The sequence below is a fragment of the Salvelinus fontinalis genome, chromosome 38 (assembly GCF_029448725.1).
Source record: "Salvelinus fontinalis isolate EN_2023a chromosome 38, ASM2944872v1, whole genome shotgun sequence".
NCBI classification, from domain to species: domain Eukaryota; kingdom Metazoa; phylum Chordata; class Actinopteri; order Salmoniformes; family Salmonidae; genus Salvelinus; species Salvelinus fontinalis.
The window spans coordinates 11,654,600-11,679,480 of NC_074702.1; the positions used below are offsets into that span (position 1 = coordinate 11,654,600).

The 24,881-nt window shown below is 43.6% G+C and overlaps 1 protein-coding gene, 1 non-coding gene and 1 pseudogene across 3 annotated transcripts in view; all 3 read right to left on the reverse strand.

Annotated features, from left to right (window-relative positions):
- Positions 1–5,107: 5,107 nt before the first annotated feature.
- The window catches only part of LOC129837981 (cell adhesion molecule 4-like), a 290,305-nt gene continuing 270,531 nt past the window's right edge, over positions 5,108–24,881 (reverse strand). The window contains exons 7-9 of one of the 2 annotated variants that reach the window (XM_055904587.1): positions 8,887–9,015; positions 7,825–7,898; positions 7,451–7,538 (exon numbers count right to left, since the gene is read on the reverse strand). In XM_055904587.1, the coding sequence (XP_055760562.1) occupies positions 7,858–7,898; positions 8,887–9,015 (170 nt within the window). In that variant the 3' untranslated portion in view covers positions 7,451–7,538; positions 7,825–7,857. Of the gene's footprint in view, positions 7,539–7,824; positions 7,899–8,886; positions 9,016–24,881 lie in introns of both variants that reach the window. The other variant, XM_055904586.1, reaches the window with a different exon arrangement.
- On the reverse strand, positions 17,372–17,448 carry trnas-uga (transfer RNA serine (anticodon UGA)). The gene has a single exon. It is a non-coding gene; the product is annotated as a tRNA-Ser (tRNA).
- LOC129837982 (uncharacterized protein C14orf119 homolog) lies at positions 21,463–22,706 on the reverse strand (annotated as a pseudogene).

Sequence of the window (24,881 nt, forward strand, 5' to 3'; positions counted from 1 at the left end):
TATGTAGAGTAGATGGGTTTGTGTTTAGTGTAGGTGTCTAGCTGTGTCTATGGTTGCCTGAATGGTTCTCAATCAGAGAGATGTCATTAATTGTCTCTGATTGGGAGCCCAGACCTCAGAACCATAAAGGGCAATGGGTTCTATAACTGATTAAAGTATTTTTTAGCCAGTTCCTAATTGGTATGTCGAATTTTATGTTCCTTTTGATGGCATAGAAGGCCCTTCTTGCCTTGTCTCTCAGATCGTTCACTGCTTTGTGAAAAAAACCTGTGGCGCTGATGTTTAGGCCAAGGTATGTATCATTTTTTTGTGTGCTCTAGGGCAACGGGGTCCAGATGGAATTTGTATTCGTGGTCCTGGCAACTGGAACTCCATTATTTTTTTCTCACTGAGATTTTCTCTCTCTCTCTAATATATAAATATATATATATATATATACAGTTGAAGTTGGAAGTTTACATACACCTTAGCCAAATACATTTAAACTCAGTCTTTCACAATTCCTGACATTTAATCCTCGTATAAATTCCCTGTCTTATGTCAGTTAGGATCACCACTTTATTTAAAGAATGTGAAATGTCAGAATAATAGTAGAGAGAATAATTTATTTAAGCTTTTATATCTTTCATCACATTCCCAGTGGGTCAGAAGTTTACATACACTCAATTAGTATTTGGTAGCATAGCCTTTCAATTGTTTAACTTGGGTCAAATGTTTCGGGTAGCCTTCCACAAGCTTCCCATAATAAGTTGGGTGAGTTTTGGCCCATTCCTCCTGACAGAGCTGGTGTAACTGAGCCAGGTTTGTAGGCCTCCTTGCTCGCACACGCTTTTTCAGTTCTGCCCACAAATATTCTATGGGATTGAGGTCAGGGCTTTGTGATGGCCACTCCAATACCTTGACTTTGTTGTCTTTAAGCCATTTTGCCACAACTTTGGAAGTATGCTTGGGGTCATTGTCCATTTGGAAGACCCATTTGCGACCAAGCTTTAACCTCCTGACTGATGTCTTGAGATGTTGCTTCAATATATCCACATTATTTTCCATCCTCATGATGCCATCTATTTTGTGAAGTGCACCAATACCTCCTGCAGCAAAGCACAGCTTCAATGGACAAGCTGTGCTTAAACTCAGTCTCTTTGGCTAAGACTGAGTTTAAGTGTATTTGGCTAAGGTGTATGTAAACTGAGTTCCGACTTAGAGATATACATATGTACTATATGTTTATCTCTCTCTGGTCTGAAGTGGGTCTATCTCATTCCCTTTCCCTCTTGTCCCTCCCTCTATTCTCTCTCTTATGTTCATCTCTCTCTTTATGTTCATCTCTCTCTTTATGTTCATCTCTCTCTTTATGTTCATCTCTCTCTTTATGTTCATCTCTCTCTATGTTCATCTCTCTCTTTATGTTCATCTCTCTCTTTGTTCATCTCTCTCTTTATGTTCATCTCTCTCTATGTTCATCTCTCTCTTTATGTTCATCTCTCTCTTTGTTCATCTCTCTCTTTATGTTCATCTCTCTCGTTATGTTCATCTCTCTCTTTATGTTCATCTCTCTCTATGTTCATCTCTCTCTTTATGTTCATCTCTCTCTTTGTTCATCTCTCTCTTTATGTTCATCTCTCGTTATGTTCATCTCTCTTTATGTTCATCTCTCTCTTTATGTTCATCTCTCTCGTTATGTTCATCTCTCTCTTTATGTTCATCTCTCTCTATGTTCATCTCTCTCTTTATGTTCATCCAGCTTTCTTTATGTTCATCCAGCTTTCTTTATGTTCATCCAGCTTTCTTTATGTTCATCCAGCTCTCTTTATGTTCATCCAGCTTTCTTTATGTTCATCCAGCTTTCTTTATGTTCATCTCTCTCTTTATGTTCATCTCTCTCTTTGTTCATCTCTCTCTTTATGTTCATCTCTTTCTTTATGTTCATCCATCTCTCTCTATGTTCATCTCTCTCTTTATGTTCATCCATCTCTCTCTATGTTCATCTCTTTCTTTATGTTCATCCAGTTTTCTTTATGTTCATCCAGCTTTCTCTATGTTCATCCAGCTCTCTTTATGTTCATCCAGCTTTCGTTATGTTCATTCAGCTTTCTTTATGTTCATCCAGCTCTCTTTATGTTCATCCAGCTTTCGTTATGTTCATTCAGCTTTCTTTATGTTCATCCAGCTCTCTTTATGTTCATCCAGCTTTCGTTATGTTCATCCAGCTCTCTTTATGTTCATCCAGCTCTCTTTATGTTCATCCAGCTCTCTTTATGTTCATCCAGCTCTCTTTATGTTCATCCAGCTTTCTTTATGTTCATCCAGCTCCTCTCTTTATGTTCATCCAGCTCCTCTCTTTATGTTCATCCAGCTCTCTTTATGTTCATCCAGCTCTCTCTATGTTCATCCAGCTCTCTCTATGTTCATCCAGCTCTCTCTATGTTCATCCAGCTCTCTCTATGTTCATCCAGCTCTCTCTATGTTCATCCAGCTCTCTCTATGTTCATCCAGCTCTCTCTATGTTCATCCAGCTCTCTCTATGTTCATCCAGCTCTCTCTATGTTCATCCAGCTCTCTCTATGTTCATCCAGCTCTCTCTATGTTCATCCAGCTCTCTCTATGTTCATCCAGCTCTCTCTATGTTCATCCAGCTCTCTCTATGTTCATCCAGCTCTCTCTCTATGTTCATCTCTCTCTCTCTCTCTATGTTCATCTCTCTCTCTCTCTCTATGTTCATCTCTCTCTCTCTCTATGTTCATCTCTCTCTCTCTCTCTATGTTCATCTCTCTCTCTCTCTCTATGTTCATCTCTCTCTCTGTTCATCTCTCTCTCAAACACATGCACACACACTCTGTTCTTCTCTCTTCTTTTACATACAGATAACTGCCAAAATAAAGGAAACACTTAAGAAACTGAGAGATACAAAGTATATTAAAAGCAGGTGCTTCCACACTGGTGTGGTTTCTGAGTTAATTAAGCAATTAACGTCCCATTATGCTTAGGGTCATGTATAAAAATACCCAGTTGACCATAATTGTAGCTACCATGGCTAGAAGAGATCTCAGTGACTTTGAAAGAGGGGTCTCAAATGAGCATAGGGGGTTTAAAGAGTGTGTGTGCATCTCAGTCACCAGATCTCAACCTAATTTAACATGTATGTGAGATTCTGGACTCCTGAGACAACACCACCAACAAAACACCCAATTATGGAATTTCTCATGGAAGAATGGTGTCGCGTCCCTCCAATAGAGTTCCAGACACCTGTAGAATCTATGTCAAGGTCCATTGAAGCTGTTCTGGCTCATGGTGGTCCAACTCCCTATTAAGACACTTTCTGTTGGTGTTTCTGTAATTTTGACAGTTACCTGTACATCAGCATACATCAATCCGCCATCTCTCTCTCTCTCTCTGTCTACCGGTTTCTCCTCAAACCCCACCCGTAGATCTTCACAAAAACAACATCTCTCTCTGCCTGGAATACATTATTGATGGAGAGCAGTTCTGGCTTGGGTGTCCATTCAATCGTTCCGTCTGCCCGAGAGCACAGTCCTTCCTGATTAGGCTGTGCTTCTCTAACCGCTGCCCACCGACTGACATGCTCAACCACTTCAATCAATGGCTGGGACCACAATGGCACAGCACGGCCCGATGCACCACAAAGGTATTTACCAGAGAATAGAGGCCACTCCGGTCACCTTACTACCATTAACAGAGGCTAACTGGGGCCAGCACTACTGCTGGCACTTCCTATTTCACAGTGCTGGTATTTACATGGCATTGGGTAGGAAATTATGTGGTAAGAATGTGTACTTTAATAGTACTTACATGAGATAATTCAAAATTAGGAAAACACCTGGTCTAATGGGGAAACAAATAAACAATTAATTGGTATTGCTGTGTAATTACCTTCTTATCATGTCTTACTTGATCATTTCTGTACCATACAATAAAGATAATTTCTGTACCATACAATAAAGATAATTTCTGTACTATACAATAAAGATAATTTCTGTACCTTACAATAAAGATCATTTCTGTACCTTACAATAAAGATCATTTCTGTACCTTACAATAAAGATCATTTCTGTACCTTACAATAAAAAAAAAAATGTCTGTACGTAATGATTGGATAATATAACACTCAACCTACAATGGTGGTTGTAATGAACTAATGGTATAGAATGCTTATGACGGTAGGCTATCATAGGAAGAGATATGCCTGTCATAATAGGCCATGACCTGTCCTAAAACAGAAGAAATACTGATATAAACGTGTTGCAGAACATGAATCAGCTAAATGTTCATGTTTTACGCGTCACATCAGGGTTTATGTGACAGGGTATCATCTTCTCTGATGATTGATTTAGATGGTAGTGTTTAATCCTTCTAGAACACTATCCGTTATAGAACAAGCCATTCTAGCATTAGAGCACTGCTGAATGAAGTCAGGCTCTGATGACTACTTTCAGAGATGCGTCACCCACCATTTGCTAAATCAGGTTTCAGTGTCATTATTTCAGCTAACCTGGGGATGTGTTCTGGACATGGTGTCTCCATTGTCCTACTGCCTACAGGGTTGGTTCACGTCAGCTGGTATAGGCTAGTATAGCCCTTGCTCCTGGTGAGTCCATTACTTTGATTGCCGTTTGACAATCTGTCTTTATGACAGCCTACTGTGGAGCCTTATCGTCGATAGAAGACAAACACATCGATCCATCACGCAGTGACCTCCAGCAGCTTTTAAATCCAGCCGCACACGCAGATGGACAGGTTGAGTGCTTCTTGACAGAATCGGGTATTGATTGCATGGAAATAGTGGGGGCGTCATATTTTTCTGTGCATCTGACTTGACTGTCCTTTTACCACCCTCTGTTCCTCACTCTCTCCCCCTCCTCCCGTCTCTTCCCATGATTCATTAGCAGTCATGGATCCTTATGCATGTTTTTTATTCTCTTTCAACCCCTCGTCTGTTCTAGGTCTTTCTCTCCTTCCTTCCTGCCTGGGTTTTCATCTTCCTACCTTAAGCTCTCTATTCCCTATTGATGTTGTTATCTGCTGTGTTTCTTCTCCTCTCACCGTGTCTCAGAACAGTTCTAATTAAAGAGGAACAGACTCGTCTCCTGTGTTATTTTTGAAGTATTTTTTATTTTGTCGTGCTTTGTATCTTTCCCCTATAAAGAAATAGTTAGCTATATCAACATGACTATAAAATAAACAGTAGTGAAAGACGAGAAGAAGAGACAAATAGACACAGGAGACAAAGATAGAAAGAACTAGAGAGAACTAGAGAGACAGAGTCAGAGAAGTGGAAAGACAGCAGTTTCTATAGAATAACCAAAAACAACAAACATGGGAGGTGTACAGTTATAACATTTACAATAATCATAACAGTAATAATAATAACAATCATAATGGTCCAAATAATAACAAGAATTAATAAAAAAATCTATAATACCGCAGGTATTTCATAAAGACAAATGATTTTTTTTTTCATCTTTTCTTTTTTGTTTTGATCACTGGACACTAGTTTGTTTGTTTTTGTACCTCTAGGCTAATAATGTGTTAGTATAGTAGCTTCATAATGCTTTCAATAGTCAACTGTTTGTTTTCTCAATTTCTTAAAAGATTCATTTAAGTTATCTTACTGTTTACATTTTTATACAAATAAAGAATTCAGAGATATGTATGTATGTATGTATGTGTGTGTGTGTGTGTGTGTGTGTGTGTGTGTGTGTGTGTGTGTGTGTGTGTGTGTGTGTGTGTGTGTGTGTGTGTGTGTGTGTGTGTGTGTGTGTGTGTGTGTGTGTGTGTGTGTTCTTGGCATTCAGAAAAATATCCATCATGTATTTTTCCTTATTCATTACTTTCCTTTCACTCATTTGTTTCTCTTTAAGACATTTTAACATTTTTATCCCTTTAAGGGCATTTTAAAATAATTATGCTTTTCCTTAATGTGTCTTGTCGACTTATGTTCCCTTTCTTCTAACTCACGAAAGGAGACTGGCACTAATCCTTTCTTTTTGGCCAACAATAGAGGAGAGATAAAGACAGAGAGAGGGAGGGAGAAAGAGAGGTGAATAGAGAGGGAGGGAGACAGAGAGGTGAATAGAGAGGGAGGGAGACAGAGAGGTGAATAGAGAGGGAGGGAACAAGAGAGGTGAATAGAGAGGGAGGGAACAAGAGAGGTGAATAGAGAGGGAGGGAGAAAGAGAGGTGAATAGAGAGGGAGGGAGACAGAGAGATGAATAGAGAGGGAGGGAGACAGAGAGGTGAATAGAGAGGGAGGGAGAAAGAGAGTTGAATAGAGAGGGAGGGAGAAAGAGAGGTGAATAGAGGGAGGGAGAAAGAGAGGTGAATAGAGAGGGAGGGAGAAAGAGAGGTGAATAGAGAGGGAGGGAGACAGAGAGGTGAATAGAGAGGGAGGGAGACAGAGAGGTGAATAGAGAGGGAGGGAGAAAGAGAGGTGAATAGAGAGGGAGGGAGAAAGAGAGGTGAATAGAGAGGGAGGGAGAAAGAGAGGTGAATAGAGGGAGGGAGAAAGAGAGGTGAATAGAGAGGGAGGGAGAAAGAGAGGTGAATAGAGAGGGAGGGAGAAAGAGAGGTGAATAGAGAGGGAGGGAGAAAGAGAGGTGAATAGAGAGGGAGGGAGAAAGAGAGGTGAATAGAGGGAGGGAGAAAGAGAGGTGAATAGAGGGAGGGAGAAAGAGAGGTGAATAGAGAGGGAGGGAGACAGAGAGGTGAATAGAGAGGGAGGGAGAAAGAGAGAGAATTCAAAGAGAAACAACAGTTCTGTTCTGCGAGGAAAGCAGTCATTCATAACAGGAAGGTTTCTAAATTACCCAGAAAACATTGGCAGACTCCCCAGAACGGACGGCAAATACAATACCTGGGTTGTCTGCAGAATTGACTGAACAGTTCAGAAATACTTTATGAGACTTTCACTCTGCAATGTTGTCAAATAATTATAGATGAGTTGCTCTCTGTTGGCTGATGTGCTTTGGCAATTTCAAGTAATCAAATTGAACATTCAAACTCAATAGCTTCTGGAAACCATACCGACCCCACACCACGTTTCTTCTCTTTCCTCTCTCTCTCTCCCTCCCTCTCCAATTACCACAGGGAAGGAAAGTGCTGAGGCTTTCTTTCTTGTTATCTCTTCTCTCTATCAAAATAATGACCCTATTATCACTTTCCCCTATCTCTGCCATCCTCCCTCACTCCTTCCTCCAGTACATCTACAGTATGGCACAGTTGTAATGTAAGGGCTGGACGGATCGTCTCTCTTTCAGTCTTTGTTGTGGTCTGTGTTGTGGTCTGTGTTGTGGTCTGTGTTGTGGTCTGTGTTGTGGTCTGTGATGTGGACTGTGTGCAGTAGTATTACAGTAGATTCAGAAGGCCACCCGTCATGGCGTGTTGGGGGAGGGGTGTGGGTTTTGGGGATGGAGGCTACAGTAGGTACTCCTTCTTGCCCTGACTGGCATCATTCCCATTGAGGAAAGCCTCCTGGACCTCCCCGTGCTCGTCCAGCCCACTGGCCTCATGGGTAAGATATGAACCTGGGAGAGGGAGAATGAACAGAGAGAGAAAAAAGGAGAGAGGGAGATGCAAAGACACAGGGGAGAGTAGGAAGAGAGAGAGTCATAGAGAGAGAGGAGGCAGAAAGAGAGAGAGCGAGGAGGCAGAAAGAGAGAGAGCGAGGAGGCATACAGAGAGAGAAGGTTGTGCAGCAGAGAGAGGGAGACAGGTGAGGGGTGTGGAGGTTAGTTGTGACAGAGTAATATAATCCTTGTGACATTCTGTGAACCCATCAAAGCAATCTCTACCATATTGTTGAAGTCCTACCTGTGATTAATTATTAGTTCAGTTAGAATTAGGTCAGTACCAATTAAGTATAGGCTCCTGGGTACGATATGAGCCTGACAGAGGGAGAGGGGGAAAGGAGAGAGAGGGCCAAGCATGGTGCAAATAGAGAAAAAGAGGGGCGGAGGCATAGAGAAAGAAAGATAAAGGTAGAGAGAGGCACAGAGAGAGGGAGAGAGAGAGAAGGACGGTGGGGAAGTTAGCTACGGCAGAGTAATATAATAAGAGAAAGTCAAACTATGAACTTCTCTCTGATTTACATCATCAGTTCAGAATTTAAAGTGCCAGATACAGATACAGATTAAGCATAGTCATGCTTTTTAGTCCAGGAGTAGGTTTAATTTGTATCCGGGAAACCTGCCCAACAAGCCCAATCATGTTCAAGCTGACGTATCACTGCAGGAGCCAATGGCAGTCTCTTTGTTGATAGTCTGTCTGGTCAAGGCTTTGATTGGCACACTGGCAGCTACAGCAATACAGAGACATGACCCTAATTGTGCTGTTGCCGCTCACTGATTGGTTGTAATGGCTCTGTCTATTTGCTGATTGGCATTCTGGCTGTATGGCCCCTCCCCTGGTCTCAAAGGTTCTATTTCCGGATAACTTTATTGGCACTGAAGGAGGAAACAGTGGGCTGCCAGAGGCTGTTAAAGTTATGGGGGAGCGTGGGTAACTGCGTTTTTTAAAATTGATGTGCCCTGATACAGTAAACCATAGGGGTCATTAAACAACATGGCCGCGCATACATTTCCCATCAACCCCCCTGGCCAAGATACAAGGTCGTTTGTCATGTTCTGAGGAGAGAGAGGAAAGAGCGTGCCCTTTTCCTTCTCATCTCCCTATCTCATTCCATCTATTTGGGTCCATCTTTTATTTACTATTTTTCATTCAATGAGACAGATACTGTAAAGCGAGGCGAGGCGTGACCATTGACAATTCATGGTAGTCTCACCTTTAATGGAATTCATAACTTTTCAATAGTGTGAATGTCATCTGTGTGTGTGTGTGTTTCTGTGCGTGCGTGCGCATACGTGTGTGTGTTACCTTTCTGTCGGACAGAGCACCAGATGGTGATGATGAGAACACAGATGATGGTGAAGACCAGCAGAGCCAGGACGCCCCCTATCACAGCGTACGGTACTGCACTGTGGGTCTCAATCACTGCACCGGGGTCTGTGAGAGAGAGAGAGAGAGAGAGAGAGAGAGAGAGAGAGAGAGAGAGAGAGAGAGAGAGAGAGAGAGAGAGAGAGAGAGAGAGAGAGAGGAGAGAGAGAGAGGAGAGAGAGAGAGAGAGAGAGAGAGAGAGAGAGAGAGAGAGAGAGAGAGAGAGAGAGAGAGAGAGAGAGAGAGAACAAGTGACCCTAAAACATTCCATCACAAAGCTCTACAATGTCAAGAGATGAAACCAGAGAAGAGTCCCCTCAGCCAGCTGGTTCTGAGGCTCAGTTCACCAACCCAAACCAACCCCATAGAGCCTCGGGACAGCCCCCAGAAAATCTGGCCCAACCAAATCATCACAAAACAAAAAGAAAAATATATAACCTATTGGAAAGACACCACAAAAAATCTAAGTAAACTTCAATGCTATTTGGCTCTAAACAGACAGTACATGGTGGCAGACTATCTGACCACTGTGACTGATAGAAAACTGAGGAAAACATTGACTAGGTACAGACTCAGTGAGCACCGTCTGGCTATAGAGACCGGTCGTCACAGACAAACCTGGCTGCCCAGAGAGGACAGGCTGTGCTCACTCTGCTCCAGAGGAGAGGTAGAGACAGAGGTGCATTTCCTACTACACTGTGACAAATACTCAGACCTAAGAGCATATTTCTTTCCCAAAATTATAACTCAATACAAAGAATTTGAAACTATAAAAGATGAAGAAAAAATCAAATATTTATTGGGTGAAAAGCCAAAATGTGCAGTTTTGGCAGCCAAATATGTGTCCTCCTGCCACAACCTGAGGGACAGCCAGTGAAAAATGCAAAGTAATGTTGATAATATTTCCCATTTAGCTTAGTTTTGTTTTGTCTTTCATACCAGGTCATATGTCTTCTCAAGTCATATTGACACTGGTCTACTACTGTTGCTTTAATTTATTGTTGTTCTGATTAATATTAATACTGATTAATATTGTGGTTCCGGCGCCGACCGAGATGGCCGCCTCGCTTCGCGTTCCTTGGAAAATATGCAGTATTTAGTTTTTTTATGTGTTATTTCTTACATTGGTACCCCAGGTGATCTTAGGTTTCATTACATACAATCGGGAGGAACTACTGAATATACGATTAACGTCAACTAACCATCGTTCCTACCAGGAATATGACTTTCCCGAAACGGATCCAGTGTTTTGCCTTCCACCCAATACAATGGATCTGATCCCAGCCGGCGACCCTACGCGACGCCGTAAAAGGGGCAAACGTAGCGGTCTCCTGGTCAGGCTTCGGAGACGGGCACATAGCGCTCCACTCCCTAGCATACTACTCGCCAATGTCCAGTCTCTTGACAATAAGGTTGATGAAATCCGAGCACGGGTAACATTCCAGAGAGACATCAGGGATTGCAACGTGCTCTGCTTCACGGAAACATGGCTAACTTAAGAGACGCTAACGGAGTCGGTGCAGCCAGTTGGTTTCTTCACGCATCGCGCCGACAGAAACAAACATCTTTCTGGTAAGAAGAGGGGCGGGGGGGTATGCCTTATGATTAACGAGACGTGGTGTGATCATCATAACAACACACAGGAACTCAAGTCATTCTGTTCACCTGATCTAGAACTCCTCACAATCAAATGTCGACCGCATTATCTACCAAGGGAATTCTCTTCGATCATAATCACAGCCGTATATATTCCCCCCCAAGCAGACACATCGATGGCCCTAAACGAACTCTATCTGACTCTTTGTAAACTGGAAACCACACACCCTGAGGCTGCATTCATCGTAGCTGGGGATTTTAACAAGGCTAATCTAAAAACAAAACTCCCTAAATTCTATCAGCATATCGATTGTGCTACCAGGGCTGGTAAAACCCTGGATCATTGTTATACTTTAACTTCCGCGACGCATATAAGGCCCTCCCCCGCCCTCCTTTCGGAAAAGCTGACCACGACTCCATTTTGTTGATTCCAGCCTACAAACAGAAACTAAAACAACAAGCTCCCGCGCTCAGGTCTGTTCAACGCTGGTCCGACCAATCTGATTCCACGCTTCAAGACTGCTTCGATCACGCGGATTGGAATATGTTCCGCATTGCGTCCAACAACAACATTGAAGAATATGCTGATTCGGTGAGCGAGTTCATTAGGAAGTGCATTGACAATGTCGTACCCACAGCAACGATTAAAACATTCCCAAACCAGAAACCGTGGATTGACGGCAGCATTCGCGTGAAACTGAAAGCGCGAACCACTGCTTTTAACCAGGGCAAGGTGACCGGAAACATGACCGAATACACACAGTGTAGCTATTCTCTCCGCAAGGCTATCAAACAGGCTAAGTCCCAGTACAGAGACAAAATAGAGTCGCAGTTCAACAGCTCAGACACAAGAGGTATGTGGCAGGGTCTACAGTCTATCACGGATTACAAAAAGAAAACCAGCCCCGTCGCAGACCAGGATGTCTTGCTCCCAGACAGGCTAAATAACTTTTTTGCCCGCTTTGAGGACAATACAGTGCCACTGACACGGCCCGCTACCAAAACCTGCGGGCTCTCCTTCACTGCAGCCGAGGTGAGTAAAACATTTAAACGTGTTAACCCTCGCAAGGCTGCAGGCCCAGACGGCATTCCCAGCCGCGTCCTCAGAGCATGCGCAGACCAGCTGGCTGGTGTGTTTACGGACATATTCAATCGATCCTTATCCCAGTCTGCTGTTCCCACATGCTTCAAGAGGGCCACCATTGTTCCTGTTCCCAAGAAAGCTAAGGTAACTGAGCTAAACGACTACCGCCCCGTAGCACTCACTTCCGTCATCATGAAGTGCTTTGAGAGACTAGTCAAGGACCATATCACCTCCACCCTACCGGACACCCTAGACCCACTCCAATTTGCTTACCGACCCAATAGGTCCACAGACGACGCAATCGCAACCACACTGCACACTGCCCTAACCCATCTGGACAAGAGGAATACCTATGTGAGAATGCTGTTCATCGACTACAGCTCAGCATTTAACACCATAGTACCCTTCAAACTCGTCATCAAGCTCGAGACCCTGGGTCTCGACCCCGCCCTGTGCAACTGGGTCCTGGACTTCCTGACGGGCCGCCCCCAGGTGGTGAGGGTAGGTAACAACATCTCCACCCCGCTGATCCTCAACACTGGGGCCCGACAAGGGTGCGTTCTGAGCCCTCTCCTGTACTCCCTGTTCACCCACGACTGCGTGGCCATGCACGCCTCCAACTCAATCATCAAGTTTGCGGATGACACTACAGTGGTAGGCTTGATTACCAACAACGACGAGACGGCCTACAGGGAGGAGGTGAGGGCCCTCGGAGTGTGGTGTCAGGAAAATAACCTCACACTCAACGTCAACAAAACAAAGGAGATGATTGTGGACTTCAGGAAACAGCAGAGGGAGCACCCCCCTATCCACATCGACGGGTCAGTAGTGGAGAAGGTGGAAAGTTTTAAGTTCCTCGGTGTACACATCACGGACAAACTGAATTGGTCCACCCACACAGACAGCGTTGTGAAGAAGGCGCAGCAGCGCCTCTTCAACCTCAGGAGGCTGAAGAAATTCGGCTTGTCACCAAAAGCACTCACAAACTTCTACAGATGCACAATCGAGAGCATCCTGTCGGGCTGTATCACCGCCTGGTACGGCAACTGCTCCGCCCACAACCGTAAGGCTCTCCAGAGGGTAGTGAGGTCTGCAGAACGCATCACCGGGGGCAAACTACCTGCCCTCCAGTACACCTACACCACCCGATGTCACAGGAAGGCCATAAAGATCATCAAGGACAACAACCACCCAAGCCACTGCCTGTTCACCCCGCTATCATCCAGAAGGCGAGGCCAGTACAGGTGCATCAAAGCAGGGACCGAGAGACTGAAAAACAGCTTCTATCTCAAGGCCATCAGACTGTTAAACAGCCACCACTAACATTTAGCGGCCGCTGCCAACATACTGACTCAACTCCAGCCATTTTAAAAATGGGAATTGATGGAAATTATGTAAAAATGTACCACTAGCTACTTTAAACAATGCCACTTAATATAATGTTTACAATACCATACATTACCCATCTCATATGTATATGTATATACTGTATTCTATATCATCTACTGCATCTTGCCATCTTTATGTAATACATGTACCACTAGCCACTTTAAACTATGCCACTTTATGTTTACATACCCTACAGTACTCATCTCATATGTATATACCGTACTCTATACCATCTACTGCATCTTGCCTATGCCGTTCTGTACCATCACTCATTCATATATCTTTATGTACATATTCTTTATCCCTTTACACTTGCGTGTATAAGGTAGTAGTTGTGGAATTGTTAGGTTAGATTACTTGTTGTTATTACTGCATTGTCGGAACTAGAAGCACAAGCATTTCGCTACACTCGCATTAACATCTGCTAACCATGTGTATGTGACTAATAAAATTTGATTTGATTTGGTTGTAGTTGTTGTTAATGGTAATCCCATGTCCACTACTACTGTTATTATTGCTGTTGGTCCCACCATTTATTTATATATAAATATATATATATTTTGTATATATATACATATATATTTGATTTTTATTTTCGATATGTATACTTTGACAATGTAAGTAATAACGAACTTGCCATGTCAATAAAGTCAAGTCAAGTCAAGTGAATTGAGAGAGAGAGAGAGAGAGAGAGAGAGAGAGAGAGAGAGAGAGAGAGAGAGAGAGAGAGAGAGAGAGAGAGAGAGAGAGAGAGAGAGAGAGAGAGAGAGAGAGAGAGAGAGAGAGAGAGAGAGAGAAATGGGGCAGAGATATATGTGGAGGAAAGAGAGAAGGAGTATTAAATCAAAGTCTGTACATCCCTGAAAGGTGAGATAATCTACTGTATCTTTCACCATATCTGTATTATTACCCACAGAACACTGGAGATTGGAAGAGCTCAGACCAACAGAGCACAGAGCTCCGGTATACAGAGATACCTTTGAGTCAGAGGCAAGTCTGTGTTTACACCACAGACACTCCCAGAATAAACCAGCTCTGGTTTCAGAGCTGGTCATGGGTGCACCTCAGCCACGCTCAAGGTCATAAACGATATCGTAACCGCCATCGATAGGAAACAATACTGTGCAGCCGTATTCATTGACCTGGCCAAGGCTTTTGACTCTGTCAATCACCACATCCTCATTGGCAGACTCGACAGCCTTGGTTTCTCTAATGATTGCCTCGCCTGGTTCACCAACTACTTCTCTGATAGAGTTCAGTGTGTCAAATCGGAGGGTCTGTTGTCCGGGCCTCTGGCAGTCTCTATGGGGGTGCCACAGGGTTCAATTCTTGGACCGACTCTCTTCTCTGTTTACATCAATGATGTCGCTCTTGCTGCTGGTGATTCTCTGATCCACCTCTACGCAGACGACACTATTCTGTATACTTCTGGCCCTTCTTTTGACACTGTGTTAACAACCCTCCAGGCGAGCTTCAATGCCATACAACTCTCCTTCCGTGGCCTCCAACTGCTCTTAAATACAAGTAAAACCAAATGCATGCTCTTCAACCGATCGCTGCCTGCTCCTGCCCGCCTGTCCAACATCACTACTTTGGACGGCTCTGACTTAGAATATGTGGACAACTACAAATACCTAGGTGTCTGGTTAGACTGTAAACTCTCCTTCCAGACCCACATCAAACATCTCCAATCCAAAGTCAAATCTAGAATTGGCTTCCTATTCCGCAACAAAGCATCCTTTACTCATGCTGCCAAACATACCCTTGTAAAACTGACCATCCTACCAATCCTCGACTTCGGTGATGTCATTTACAAAATAGCCTCCAAAACCCTACTCAATAAATTGGATGCAGTCTATCACAGTGCCATCCGTTTTGTCACCAAAGCCCCATATACTACCCACCACTGCGACCTGTACACTCTCGTTGGCTGGCCCTCGCTTCATACTCGTCGCCAAACCCACTGGTTCCAGGTCATCTACAAGACCCTGCTTGGTAAAGTCCCCCCTTATCTCAGCTCGCTGGTCACCATAGCAGCACCTACCTGTAGCACGCGCTCCAGCAGGTATATCTCTCTAGTCACCCCCAAAACCAATTCTTCCTTTGGACGCCTCTCCTTCCAGTTCTCTGCTGCCAATGACTGGAACGAACTACAAAAATCTCTGAAACTGGAAACACCTATCTCCCTCACTAGCTTTAAGCACCAGCTGTCAGAGCAGCTCATAGATTACTGCACCTGTACATAACCCATCTACAATTTAGCCCAAACAACTACCTCTTTACCTACTGTATTTATTTATTAATTTATTTTGCTCCTTTGCACCCCATTATTTCTGTCTCTACTTTGCACTTTCTTCCAATGCAAACCAACCATTCCAGTGTTTTTTTTTAGTTTTTATTTTACTTGCTGTGTTGTACTCACTTCGCCTCCATGGCCTTTTTATATTTTTATTTATTTATACATATATCTGTTTGCCTTCACCTCCCTTATCTCACCTCACTTGCTCACATTGTATATAGACTTGTTTTTTTTTCACTGTATTATTGACTATATGTTTGTTTTTACTCCATGTGTAACTATGTGTTGTTGTATGTGTCGAACTGCTTTGCTTTATCTTGGCCAGGTCGCAATTGTAAATGAGAACGTGTTCTCAATTTGCCTACCTGGTTAAATAAAGGTTAAATAAATAAATAAATAAATAAATAAATAAAGAAGATTCATACAGGCTGGAGTGAAAATGTAGTGTGACCACCTGTGTGTGAAAATGTGGAGTGACCACCTGTGTGTGAATACATAGTGCCAACCCTGCCCAGGAGACAAGGACACATAGGAATGGGCATGGTCCAAGAACTCTACCAGACTGGAATTAAAACAGGAATCATTAACACAATGCTAACAAAAGAACATGGATGGATGAAGAAAAAAGAGAGCAAAGACGACTGACAAATGAGCAAATGAGAAAGTGTGTGTGTCCGACTATCTATCAGTGGCAGCACGGGCAAGACAGAAAAATAAAAGAGTGTAGAAGCGTCTGTTGAAGAGTCTGCCGGTGCAATATTTCATGACGGATGAAAAATTAAGTGCTGCCTTCCCATGGTGCATTTCTCTCCCTCGCTGTGCCCAAATCTCGGTGGGTAATGAGTGACAGTATAAAGGAGCCTGCCGTTCTCCCCACGCGCCCAATAACGCTCCCGCATCGCTCTCTCTGACATTCAAACACGAGGCACAGCAGGTGCACACCTCCTGTCAGAAAGAGCAGAATAATGCCCTGCTCCCTCTGTTTCATCTCTCCCCCTGAGAGATGGAGAGAGAGAGAGAGAGAGAGAGAGAGAGAGAGAGAGAGAGAGAGAGAGAGAGAGAGAGAGAGAGAGAGAGAGAGAGAGAGAGAGAGAGAGAGAGAGTGAGTGAGTGAGTGAGTGAGTGAGTGAGTGGTAGAAAGAGGGAGAAAGAAAGGGAGGTAGAAAGGTGGTGAGGGGGAGGAGAGTGGGAGACAGTGAGAGAGAGGTAGAGAGAAGATATGAGACAGAGAAGACGGGATATGATGAGAGGTAAAAGAAAACAGAGGAAAATAAAGACCTGGAGAGTGAGGATGAAAGGGTGAGAGAGAGAGGACACACACACATGGACAGAAGAGATCCAGGTGGTAACCCTCTGTTCTATGTGATGACAGCCACTTACTCACAGTGGGAGACAGAGAATCAGCTTGGCTTAACTGCCCTGCCATTGTGTGTGTGTGTGTGTGTGTGTGTGTGTGTGTGTGTGTGTGTGTGTGTGTGTGTGTGTGTGTGTGTGTGTGTGTGTGTGTGTGTGTGTGTGTGTGTGTGTGTGTGTGTGTGTGTGTGTATATATATATTTTTTTTTTTCAGGGCTGGTTCCAGGCAAAAGCGACATAAGTGGTCGGTTAGGACCCCAGAAAAAATTATAATAATACCGGTCATCATATCCTATATCTACAGTATATATATATATATATATGGATGAGATGAGATGAGAGGGAGGGAGGGAGATAGAGGTAGAGAGAAACTGCCCCCAGCCTTATTCTAAAAATGGATTTCATTTCCCCCCCCCTCAGCCTACACACAATATACCATAATGACAAAGCAAACCCAGGTTTTTAGATTTTTTGTTGTTGAAAAAAACAAACTGAAATATCACATTTACATAAGTATTCAGACCCTTTACTCAGTACTTTGTTGAAGCACCTTTGCCAGCGATTACAGCCTCCAGTCTTCTTGGGTATGATGCTACAAGCTTGGCAAACCTGTATTTGCATTTTACATTTTACATTTAAGTCATTTAGCAGACGCTCTTATCCAGAGCGACTTACAAATTGGACAGTTCATACATATTCGTCCTGGTCCCCCCGTGGGGAATGAACCCACAACCCTGGCGTTTCAAACGCCATGCTCTACCAACTGAGCCACACGGGACCACAATTTGCAGATTCTCTCAAGCTCTGTCACGTTGGATGGGGAGCGTCCAGTCCGGGTTCTGGCTGGGCCACTCAAGGACATTCAGAGACTTGTCCCGAAGCCACTCCTACATTGTCTTGGCTGTGTGCTTAGGGCCGTTGTCCTGTTGGAAGATGAACCTTCGCCCCAGTCTGAGGTCCTGAGCGCTCTGGAGCAGGTTTTATCAAGGATCTCTCTGTACTTTCCCTCGATCCTGCTAGTCTACCAGTCCCTGCCGCTGAAAAATATCCTCACAGCATGATGCTGCCACCATCATGCTTCACTGTAGGGATGGTAACAGGTTTCCTCCAGACGTGACACTTGGCATTCAGACAAAAGAGTTCAGTCTTGGTTTCATCAGACCAGAGAATCTTGTTTCTCATGGTCTGAGAGTCCTTTAAGTGCCTTTTTGCAAACTCTAAGCGGGCTGTCATGTTCCTTTTACTGAAGATTGGCTTCCGTCTTGCCACTCAAACATAAAGACTTGATAGGTGGAGTACTGCCGAGATGGTTCCCCACAGAGGAACTCTGGAACTCTGTCAGAGTAACCATCGGTTTCTTGGTCACCTCCCTGACCAAGGCCCTTCTCCCCCGATTGCTTAGTTTGGCTGGGCGGACAGCTCTAGGAACAGTTTTTGTGGTTCCAAACTTCTTCCATTTAAGAATGATGGAGGCCACTGTGTTCTTGGGAACTTTAAATGCTGCAGATATGTTTTGATACCCTTCCCTAGATCTGTGCCTCGACACAATCCTGTCTCAAAGCTCTACGGACAATTCCTTCGACTTCATGACTTTGTTCTGCTCTGACATGCACTGTCAACTGTGGGACCTTATATAGACAGGTGTGTGCATTTCCAAATCATGTCCAATCAATTGAATTTACCACAGGTGGACTCCAATCAAGTTGTAGAAACAGCTAAAGGATGATTAATGGAAATAGGATTCACCTGAGCTCAATTTAGAGACTCTTAGCAAAGGGTCTGAATACTTATGTAAAAAAAAAGTCTATTTTTAAGTTGTAATACATTTTCTAAAATGTAAAAAAACGGGTATTGTGTGTAGAGTGATGAGGGGAAAAAAATATTTAATCAATTTTAGAATAAGGCTGTAACGTAACAAAATGCGGAAAAATATAAGGAGTCTGAATACTTTCAGAATGCACTGTAAATATATATACGTAGTATTTATATGTAGTGGCTGCGAAAGTATTCACCCCATTGGCATTTTTCCTATTTTGTTGCCTTACGACCTGGAATTAAAATAGATTTTTGGGGGGTTTGTATCATTTGATTTACACAACATGCCTACCACTTTGAAGATGCAAAATATTTTTTATTGTGAAACAAACAAGAAATAAGACAAGTGAATACTTTGCAGAGCAACTTTTTGTAGTAATTACAGCTGCAAGTATCTTGGGGTATGTCTCTATAAGCTTGGCACATCTAGCCACTGGGATTTTTGCCCGTTCATCAAGGTAAAACTGCTCCAGCTCCTTCAAGTTGGATGGGTTCCGCTGGTGTACAGCAATCTTTAAGTCATACCACAGATTCTCAATTGGATTGAGGTCTAGGCTTTGACTAGGCCATTCCAAGACATTTAAATGTTTCCCCTTAAACCACTCGAGTGTTGCTTTAGCAGTATGCTTAGGGTCATTGTCCTGCTGGAAGGTGAACCTCCGTCCCAGTCTCAAATCTCTGGAAGACTGAAACAGGTTTCCCTCAAGAATTTCCCTGTATTTAGCGCCATCAATCATTCCTTCAATTCTGACCAGTTTCCCAGTCCCTGCCGATGAAAAACATTCCCACAACATGATGCTGCCACCACCATGCTTCACTGTGTTCACCATCACTGTGATGGTGTTCTCGGGGTGAAGAGAGGTGTTGAGTTTGCGCCAGACAAGACAAGCGTTTCCCTTGATGGCCAAAAAGCTACATTTTATTCTCATCTGACCAGAGTACCTTCTTCCATATGTGTGGGGAGTCTCCCACATGCTTTTTGGCGAACACCAAACGTGTTTGCTTATTTTTTTCTTTAAGCAATGGCTTTTTCCTGGCCACGCTTCCATAAAGCCCAGCTCTGTGGAGTGTACGGCTTAAAGTGGTCCTTTGGACAGATACTCCAATCTCCTCTGTGTAGCTTTGCAGCTCTTTCAGGGTTATCTTTGGGCTCTTTGTTGTCTCTCTGATTAATGCCCTCCTTACCTGGTCTGTGAGTTTTGGTGGGCGGCCCTCTCTTGGCAGGTTTGTTGTGGTGCGTCAGAAGTTTACATACACTAAGTGACTGTGCCTTTAAACAGCTTGGAAAATTCCAGAAAATTATGTCATGGCTTTAGAAGCTTCTGATAGGCTAATTGACATCATTTGAGTTAATTGGAGGTGTACCTGTGGATGTATTTCAAGGCCTACCTTCAAACTCAGTGCCTCTTTACTTGTTATCATGGGAAAATCAACAGGAATCATGGGGAGAAAGATCATACTTTTTGGAGAAATGTCTTCTGGTCTGATGGAACAAAAACAGAACTGTTTGGCCATAATGGCCATTGTTATGTTTGGAGGAAAAAGGGGGAGGCTTGCTAGCCAAAGAACACCATCCCAACCGTGAAGCACGTGGCAGCATCATTTTGTGGGGATGCTTTGCTGCAGGAGGGAATGGTGCACTTCACAAAATAGATGGCATATTGAAGCAACATCTCAAGACAGCAGTCAGGAAGTTAAAGCTTGGTCGCAAATGGGTCTTCCAAATGGACGATACTGCCAAAGTTGTGGCAAAATGGCTTAAGGACAACAAAGTCAAGGTATTGGAGTGGCCATCACAAAGCCCTGAACTCAATCCTATAGAAAATTTGTGGGCAGAACTGAAAACGCGTGCGCGAGCAAGGAGGCCTACAAACCTGACTCAGTTACACCATCTCTGTCAGGAGGAATAGGCAAAATTCACCCAACTTATTGTGGGATGCTTGTGGAAGGCTACCTGAAACATTTGACAAGTTTAAACAATTTGAAGGCTATGCTACCAAATACTAATTGAGTGTATGTAAACTTCTGACCCACTGGGAATGTGTTGAAAGAAATAAAAGCTGAAATAAATCATACTCTCTACTATTATTCTGACATTTCACATTCTTAAAATAAAGTGGTGATCCTAACTGACCTAAGACAGGGAACTTTTACTAGGACTAAATGTCAGGAATTGTGAAAAACTGAGTTTAAATGTATTTGGCTAAGGTGTATGTAAACTTCTGACTTCAACTGTACATACATACATAGGTAGTCACCTGGAATGCATTTCAATTAACAGGTGTGCCTTGTTAAAAGTTAATTTGTGGAATGTCTTTCCTTAATGCGTTTGAGCCAAACAGTTGTGCTACTTTGAAGAATTTAAAATCTAAAATATATTTTGATGTTTAACACTTTTTTGGTTACTACATGATTCCATATGTGTTATTTCATAGTTTTGATGTCTTCACTATTATTCTACAATGTAGAAAATAGTTTAAAAAATAAAGGAAAACCCTGGAATGAGTAGGCGTGTCCAGTCTTTCGACTGGTACTGTATATATCCTTTTTTTTAGGAACTCAGTCTGAGTCTCAACTTACTAGTGCTGAGCGATGAGTGCTTTTTGAGGTCGGTTCGGTTTCGGTTCGATTATTAAAAAATAACCGTATTCGATTTCGGTTTTGATTATTTGGGTAAAACGCTAAAACACAGAACACAGAATAAAACACAGAATAAAACCATTAATAGAAGTCCCATGACTTATTAACCATAATGTATTCACATTACTTTACTTGAATGCAATATTTCAGTTGTTGTATATATTTTATTTGATGTGATGTCCGACAAAATCACAATTTTGTAGTTCTTCAAAGTAAATAAGGCATTCCTTTATGACTGCTGAATACCAACTATCAATCACTTAGATCGTGTTTTTTCAGGTAGAGATACCTTGCGAAGCAACAGCTGCACTCTATATCCCCTCACGATCTTCTGTAACAGGCGTAAAAGAAACACAGACCGGACAAGTAGAAGTGCAATGGATTATGGTCATTGTAGTTAATTACCAATTCCCCCCCTGTATTTTCCGTATCCCTCAATCCCTGCTTGCTGTCCCAGCTACACCTCTGTAGAAGTAGGCAACAAAGATCGGGTCCCTCTCTTCTAGAATGTGCAGGAAACTGTTCCTCTTCTCCTCACTCCATGACTCAAACCATTGGGTCCAGAGGCGCAGTTGGCACTCAAAGATATTTGGTGGGCTGTCCTTAACCTGTTGCGTATTGAGCGACTCGAAGAGGGTACACACATTCACTGGCACAGCGTCCCCAAAAGGTCCTGCAGAAACTGTTCCCTCTGGGCAGTGCCCCAGCTCAGGAACCATCTCAATACACAATGCTGCTCCTGAAGAGTTACGTAGGAGAGTGGCAGGGGCTCTCTGTCTGCTGCTGAGTTCAGAGAGGTACAACAGAGGTTCTCCGAGAAGGGAGGCACTAAAAACGGTGGTACTGACGAAAAGTCTGCCAGGCTGGGTGAAGACGAGCTGGACTGTGGGCAGAGCCAACCAGGCATAGCATAGCAAAATGTGTAGAATTGCAGGAAATTTGATTTACATCAGCAAAAATGCATCACCACCCCATGGCAAAATGTTTTGAACTGCAGGAAATCAACTTTAAAACGTACAACCAAATCTCGCTTAGTGCCTCCAAAAGGCTAGAGCTGGCCCTGTGTGTGTGTGTGTGTGTGTGTGTGTGTGTGTGTGTGTGTGTGTGTGTGTGTGTGTGTGTGTGTGTGTGTGTGTGTGTGTGTGTGTGTGTGTGTGTGTGTGTGTGTGTGTGTGTGTGTGTGTGTGGTGTGTGTGTGTGTGTGTGTAAGTGTGTAAGTGTGAATGTTTAAGTGTGTGTAAGTGTGTGTAAGTGTGAATGTTTAAGTGTGTGTAAGTGTGTAAGTGTGTGTAAGTGTGAGTGTGTATGCATGCGTGCGTATGTGTCATTCCACCCACAGATCCTTGTGTCCCTCACAGAAGTCCTATGGCCATCCCATCCCTGGGTCAATAACAATAACACAGTACATGTGTGCTCCCACCCCATGGGACTTACACACTGACACAGCCCCAACACTGAGTGGCCAGAGCACAGCATCAGCCAGCCATTGATGAGAGTGGGGGAATGTGTGTGTATGTGTGTGAGAGCGTGTGTGGGAAGGCCAGTCAAGGGCCTTCCTTTCCTTTCCTTCCAGTTCTCTGCTGCCAATGTTCTCTGCTGCCTCTCTAACTTTAAGCATCAGCTGTCAGAGCAGCTTACCGGTCGCTGCAGCTCTACACAGTCCATCTGTAAATAGCCCATCCAACCAACTACCTACCTCATCCCCATATTTGTTTTTGTTTTTCTGCTCTTTTGCACAGCAGTATTTCTACTTACACATCCTCATCTGCACATATATCACTCCAGTGTAAATTGCTAAATTGAAATTACTTTGCCACTATTGGCCTATTTATTGCCTTACCTCCTTACTTCATATGCACACACTGTATACAGATGTTTCTATTGTGTTATTGACTGTACGTTTGTTAATCCCGTGTGTAACTCTGTGTTGTTGTTTTTGTCGCACTGCTTTGCTTTATTTTGGCCAGGTCGCAGTTGTAAATGAGAACTTGTCCTCAACTGGCCTACCTGGTTAAATAAAGGTGAAATAAAAATAAAGGAAAAAAAGGAAGGTTAAAGCAGACAAAGTGTGTCAGTGACAAGAAAAGGACAGAGAAGAGAGGAGGACAAGAGCTGTTAAGTGGCAGTGATTGTGACCATGAAGGAAGGGAAGGATGGAGAGATGGAGAGGAGGAGTGTGTTAAGGGTGAGGGAGGGCTGTACGTTACCTCGGGGGTCCGGTGCGTAGCTGGGGGTTAGGAGGAGGGTGGTTGGGTGGGAGGTGGCATGATGGGAGGTGGGAAGGACAATGGTAGTGACAGACACATTCTCTACAACAGACAAGGCAAGGATAACACATTATAAGACAATCATAGTTTTCTATGAAAGATAGGTTCTAGATCAGTGGTCACCAATCGGTCGATCGCCATCAACTGCTCGATCTCCAAGGCATTCCTAGTCGATCAGCAATGTTTTTTGTAAAAAAAACAACGATAAAGCCTTCGTTTTGCACTGTTGTCAGTAGGTGCACTTGATTCAGCAGCCCTAGCGCCGGGATGGCATTTTCAACCATGTCATGTGTCTGAAGGTATAACTCTGCCTACCCGGCGGGCCCAGGGAGCTTATCAAGTACACCGATAGACCTACCACTGGCCAATCAGATAGCTCAGATCACTGTGTCTGCAGTTTCCTCGAGCCATAGACTGTAAAAATAAACCTCGAATGCACATCAAAGTTGATACAGTGAGATTTCAAAACCATGAGAAGAGAGAGACTCAACGAATACAGCGAAGAGCTGCTGTTTTTATGTGTAAGTTCATGTTTAAGTTGTTATTCAGCACTGTCAACACTGTTCAACACTTTTATATGCCATAAAATGTGCATTCTCACACTCACGCTACAACCAGCACTGCAGCGGCAATGAATGAGTATAGAAGTGTTCCGATAAGCTTCCGTTTGTTATTATTAGCGGCTTGTGTCTTTTTTAATATCAAGGAATATTTCACTTTCTCTGGACATAGGAGTAACAACATGATTTGGTGCATGAGGCAGAAATAATGCAGTGCGACTTGAGTTATCTCTGGAAGACAGTCCCCTTTTCTCAGCGGAGGGAGGGAGAGCGGAGGGAAGGTGTCGGTATGTCGTGTGAGAGGCAGCCTCACCGCTGCTCCCTCCCTCTCCTCAGACTGACCATCAGATGCAGGCCATCAGTCCAGTAATACAAATAAATACATTATTATGTTTACTCAGCTGTGCCTCACAAGTAATACAACACATGATCTATTACCAGTGTGATGATATACCTACATTTTTAAATATAATTTCAAAATGGTCTGCAGTGATAATGTATTGGGCCTATAGCCTACTGGACAAACCTCATTGATACAGAACTGGGAATAATTGGTTAATGTTGCATAGATTTACAGTTTTTAAGTCATGTTTTTTTTTAAATCTGAGAGGGCTCCTGAGTGGTGCAGCGGTCTGAGACGCTGTATCGCAGTGGTAGCTGTGCCACTAGAAATCCTGGTTCGATTCCAGGCTCTGTCTGTCGCGATTCCAGGCTCTGTCGACTGGGAGACCCATGGGGTGGCACACAATTGGCCCAGCGTCGTCCGGGTTAGGGGAGTGTTTGGCCGACAGGGATGTTCTTGTCCCATCGTGCACTAGCGACTCCTGTGGCGGGCCGGGTGCAATGTACACTGACACGGTCGCCAGGTGTACAGTGTTTCCTCCAACACATTGATGCGGCTGGCTTCCAGGTTAAGTGGGCATTGTGTCAA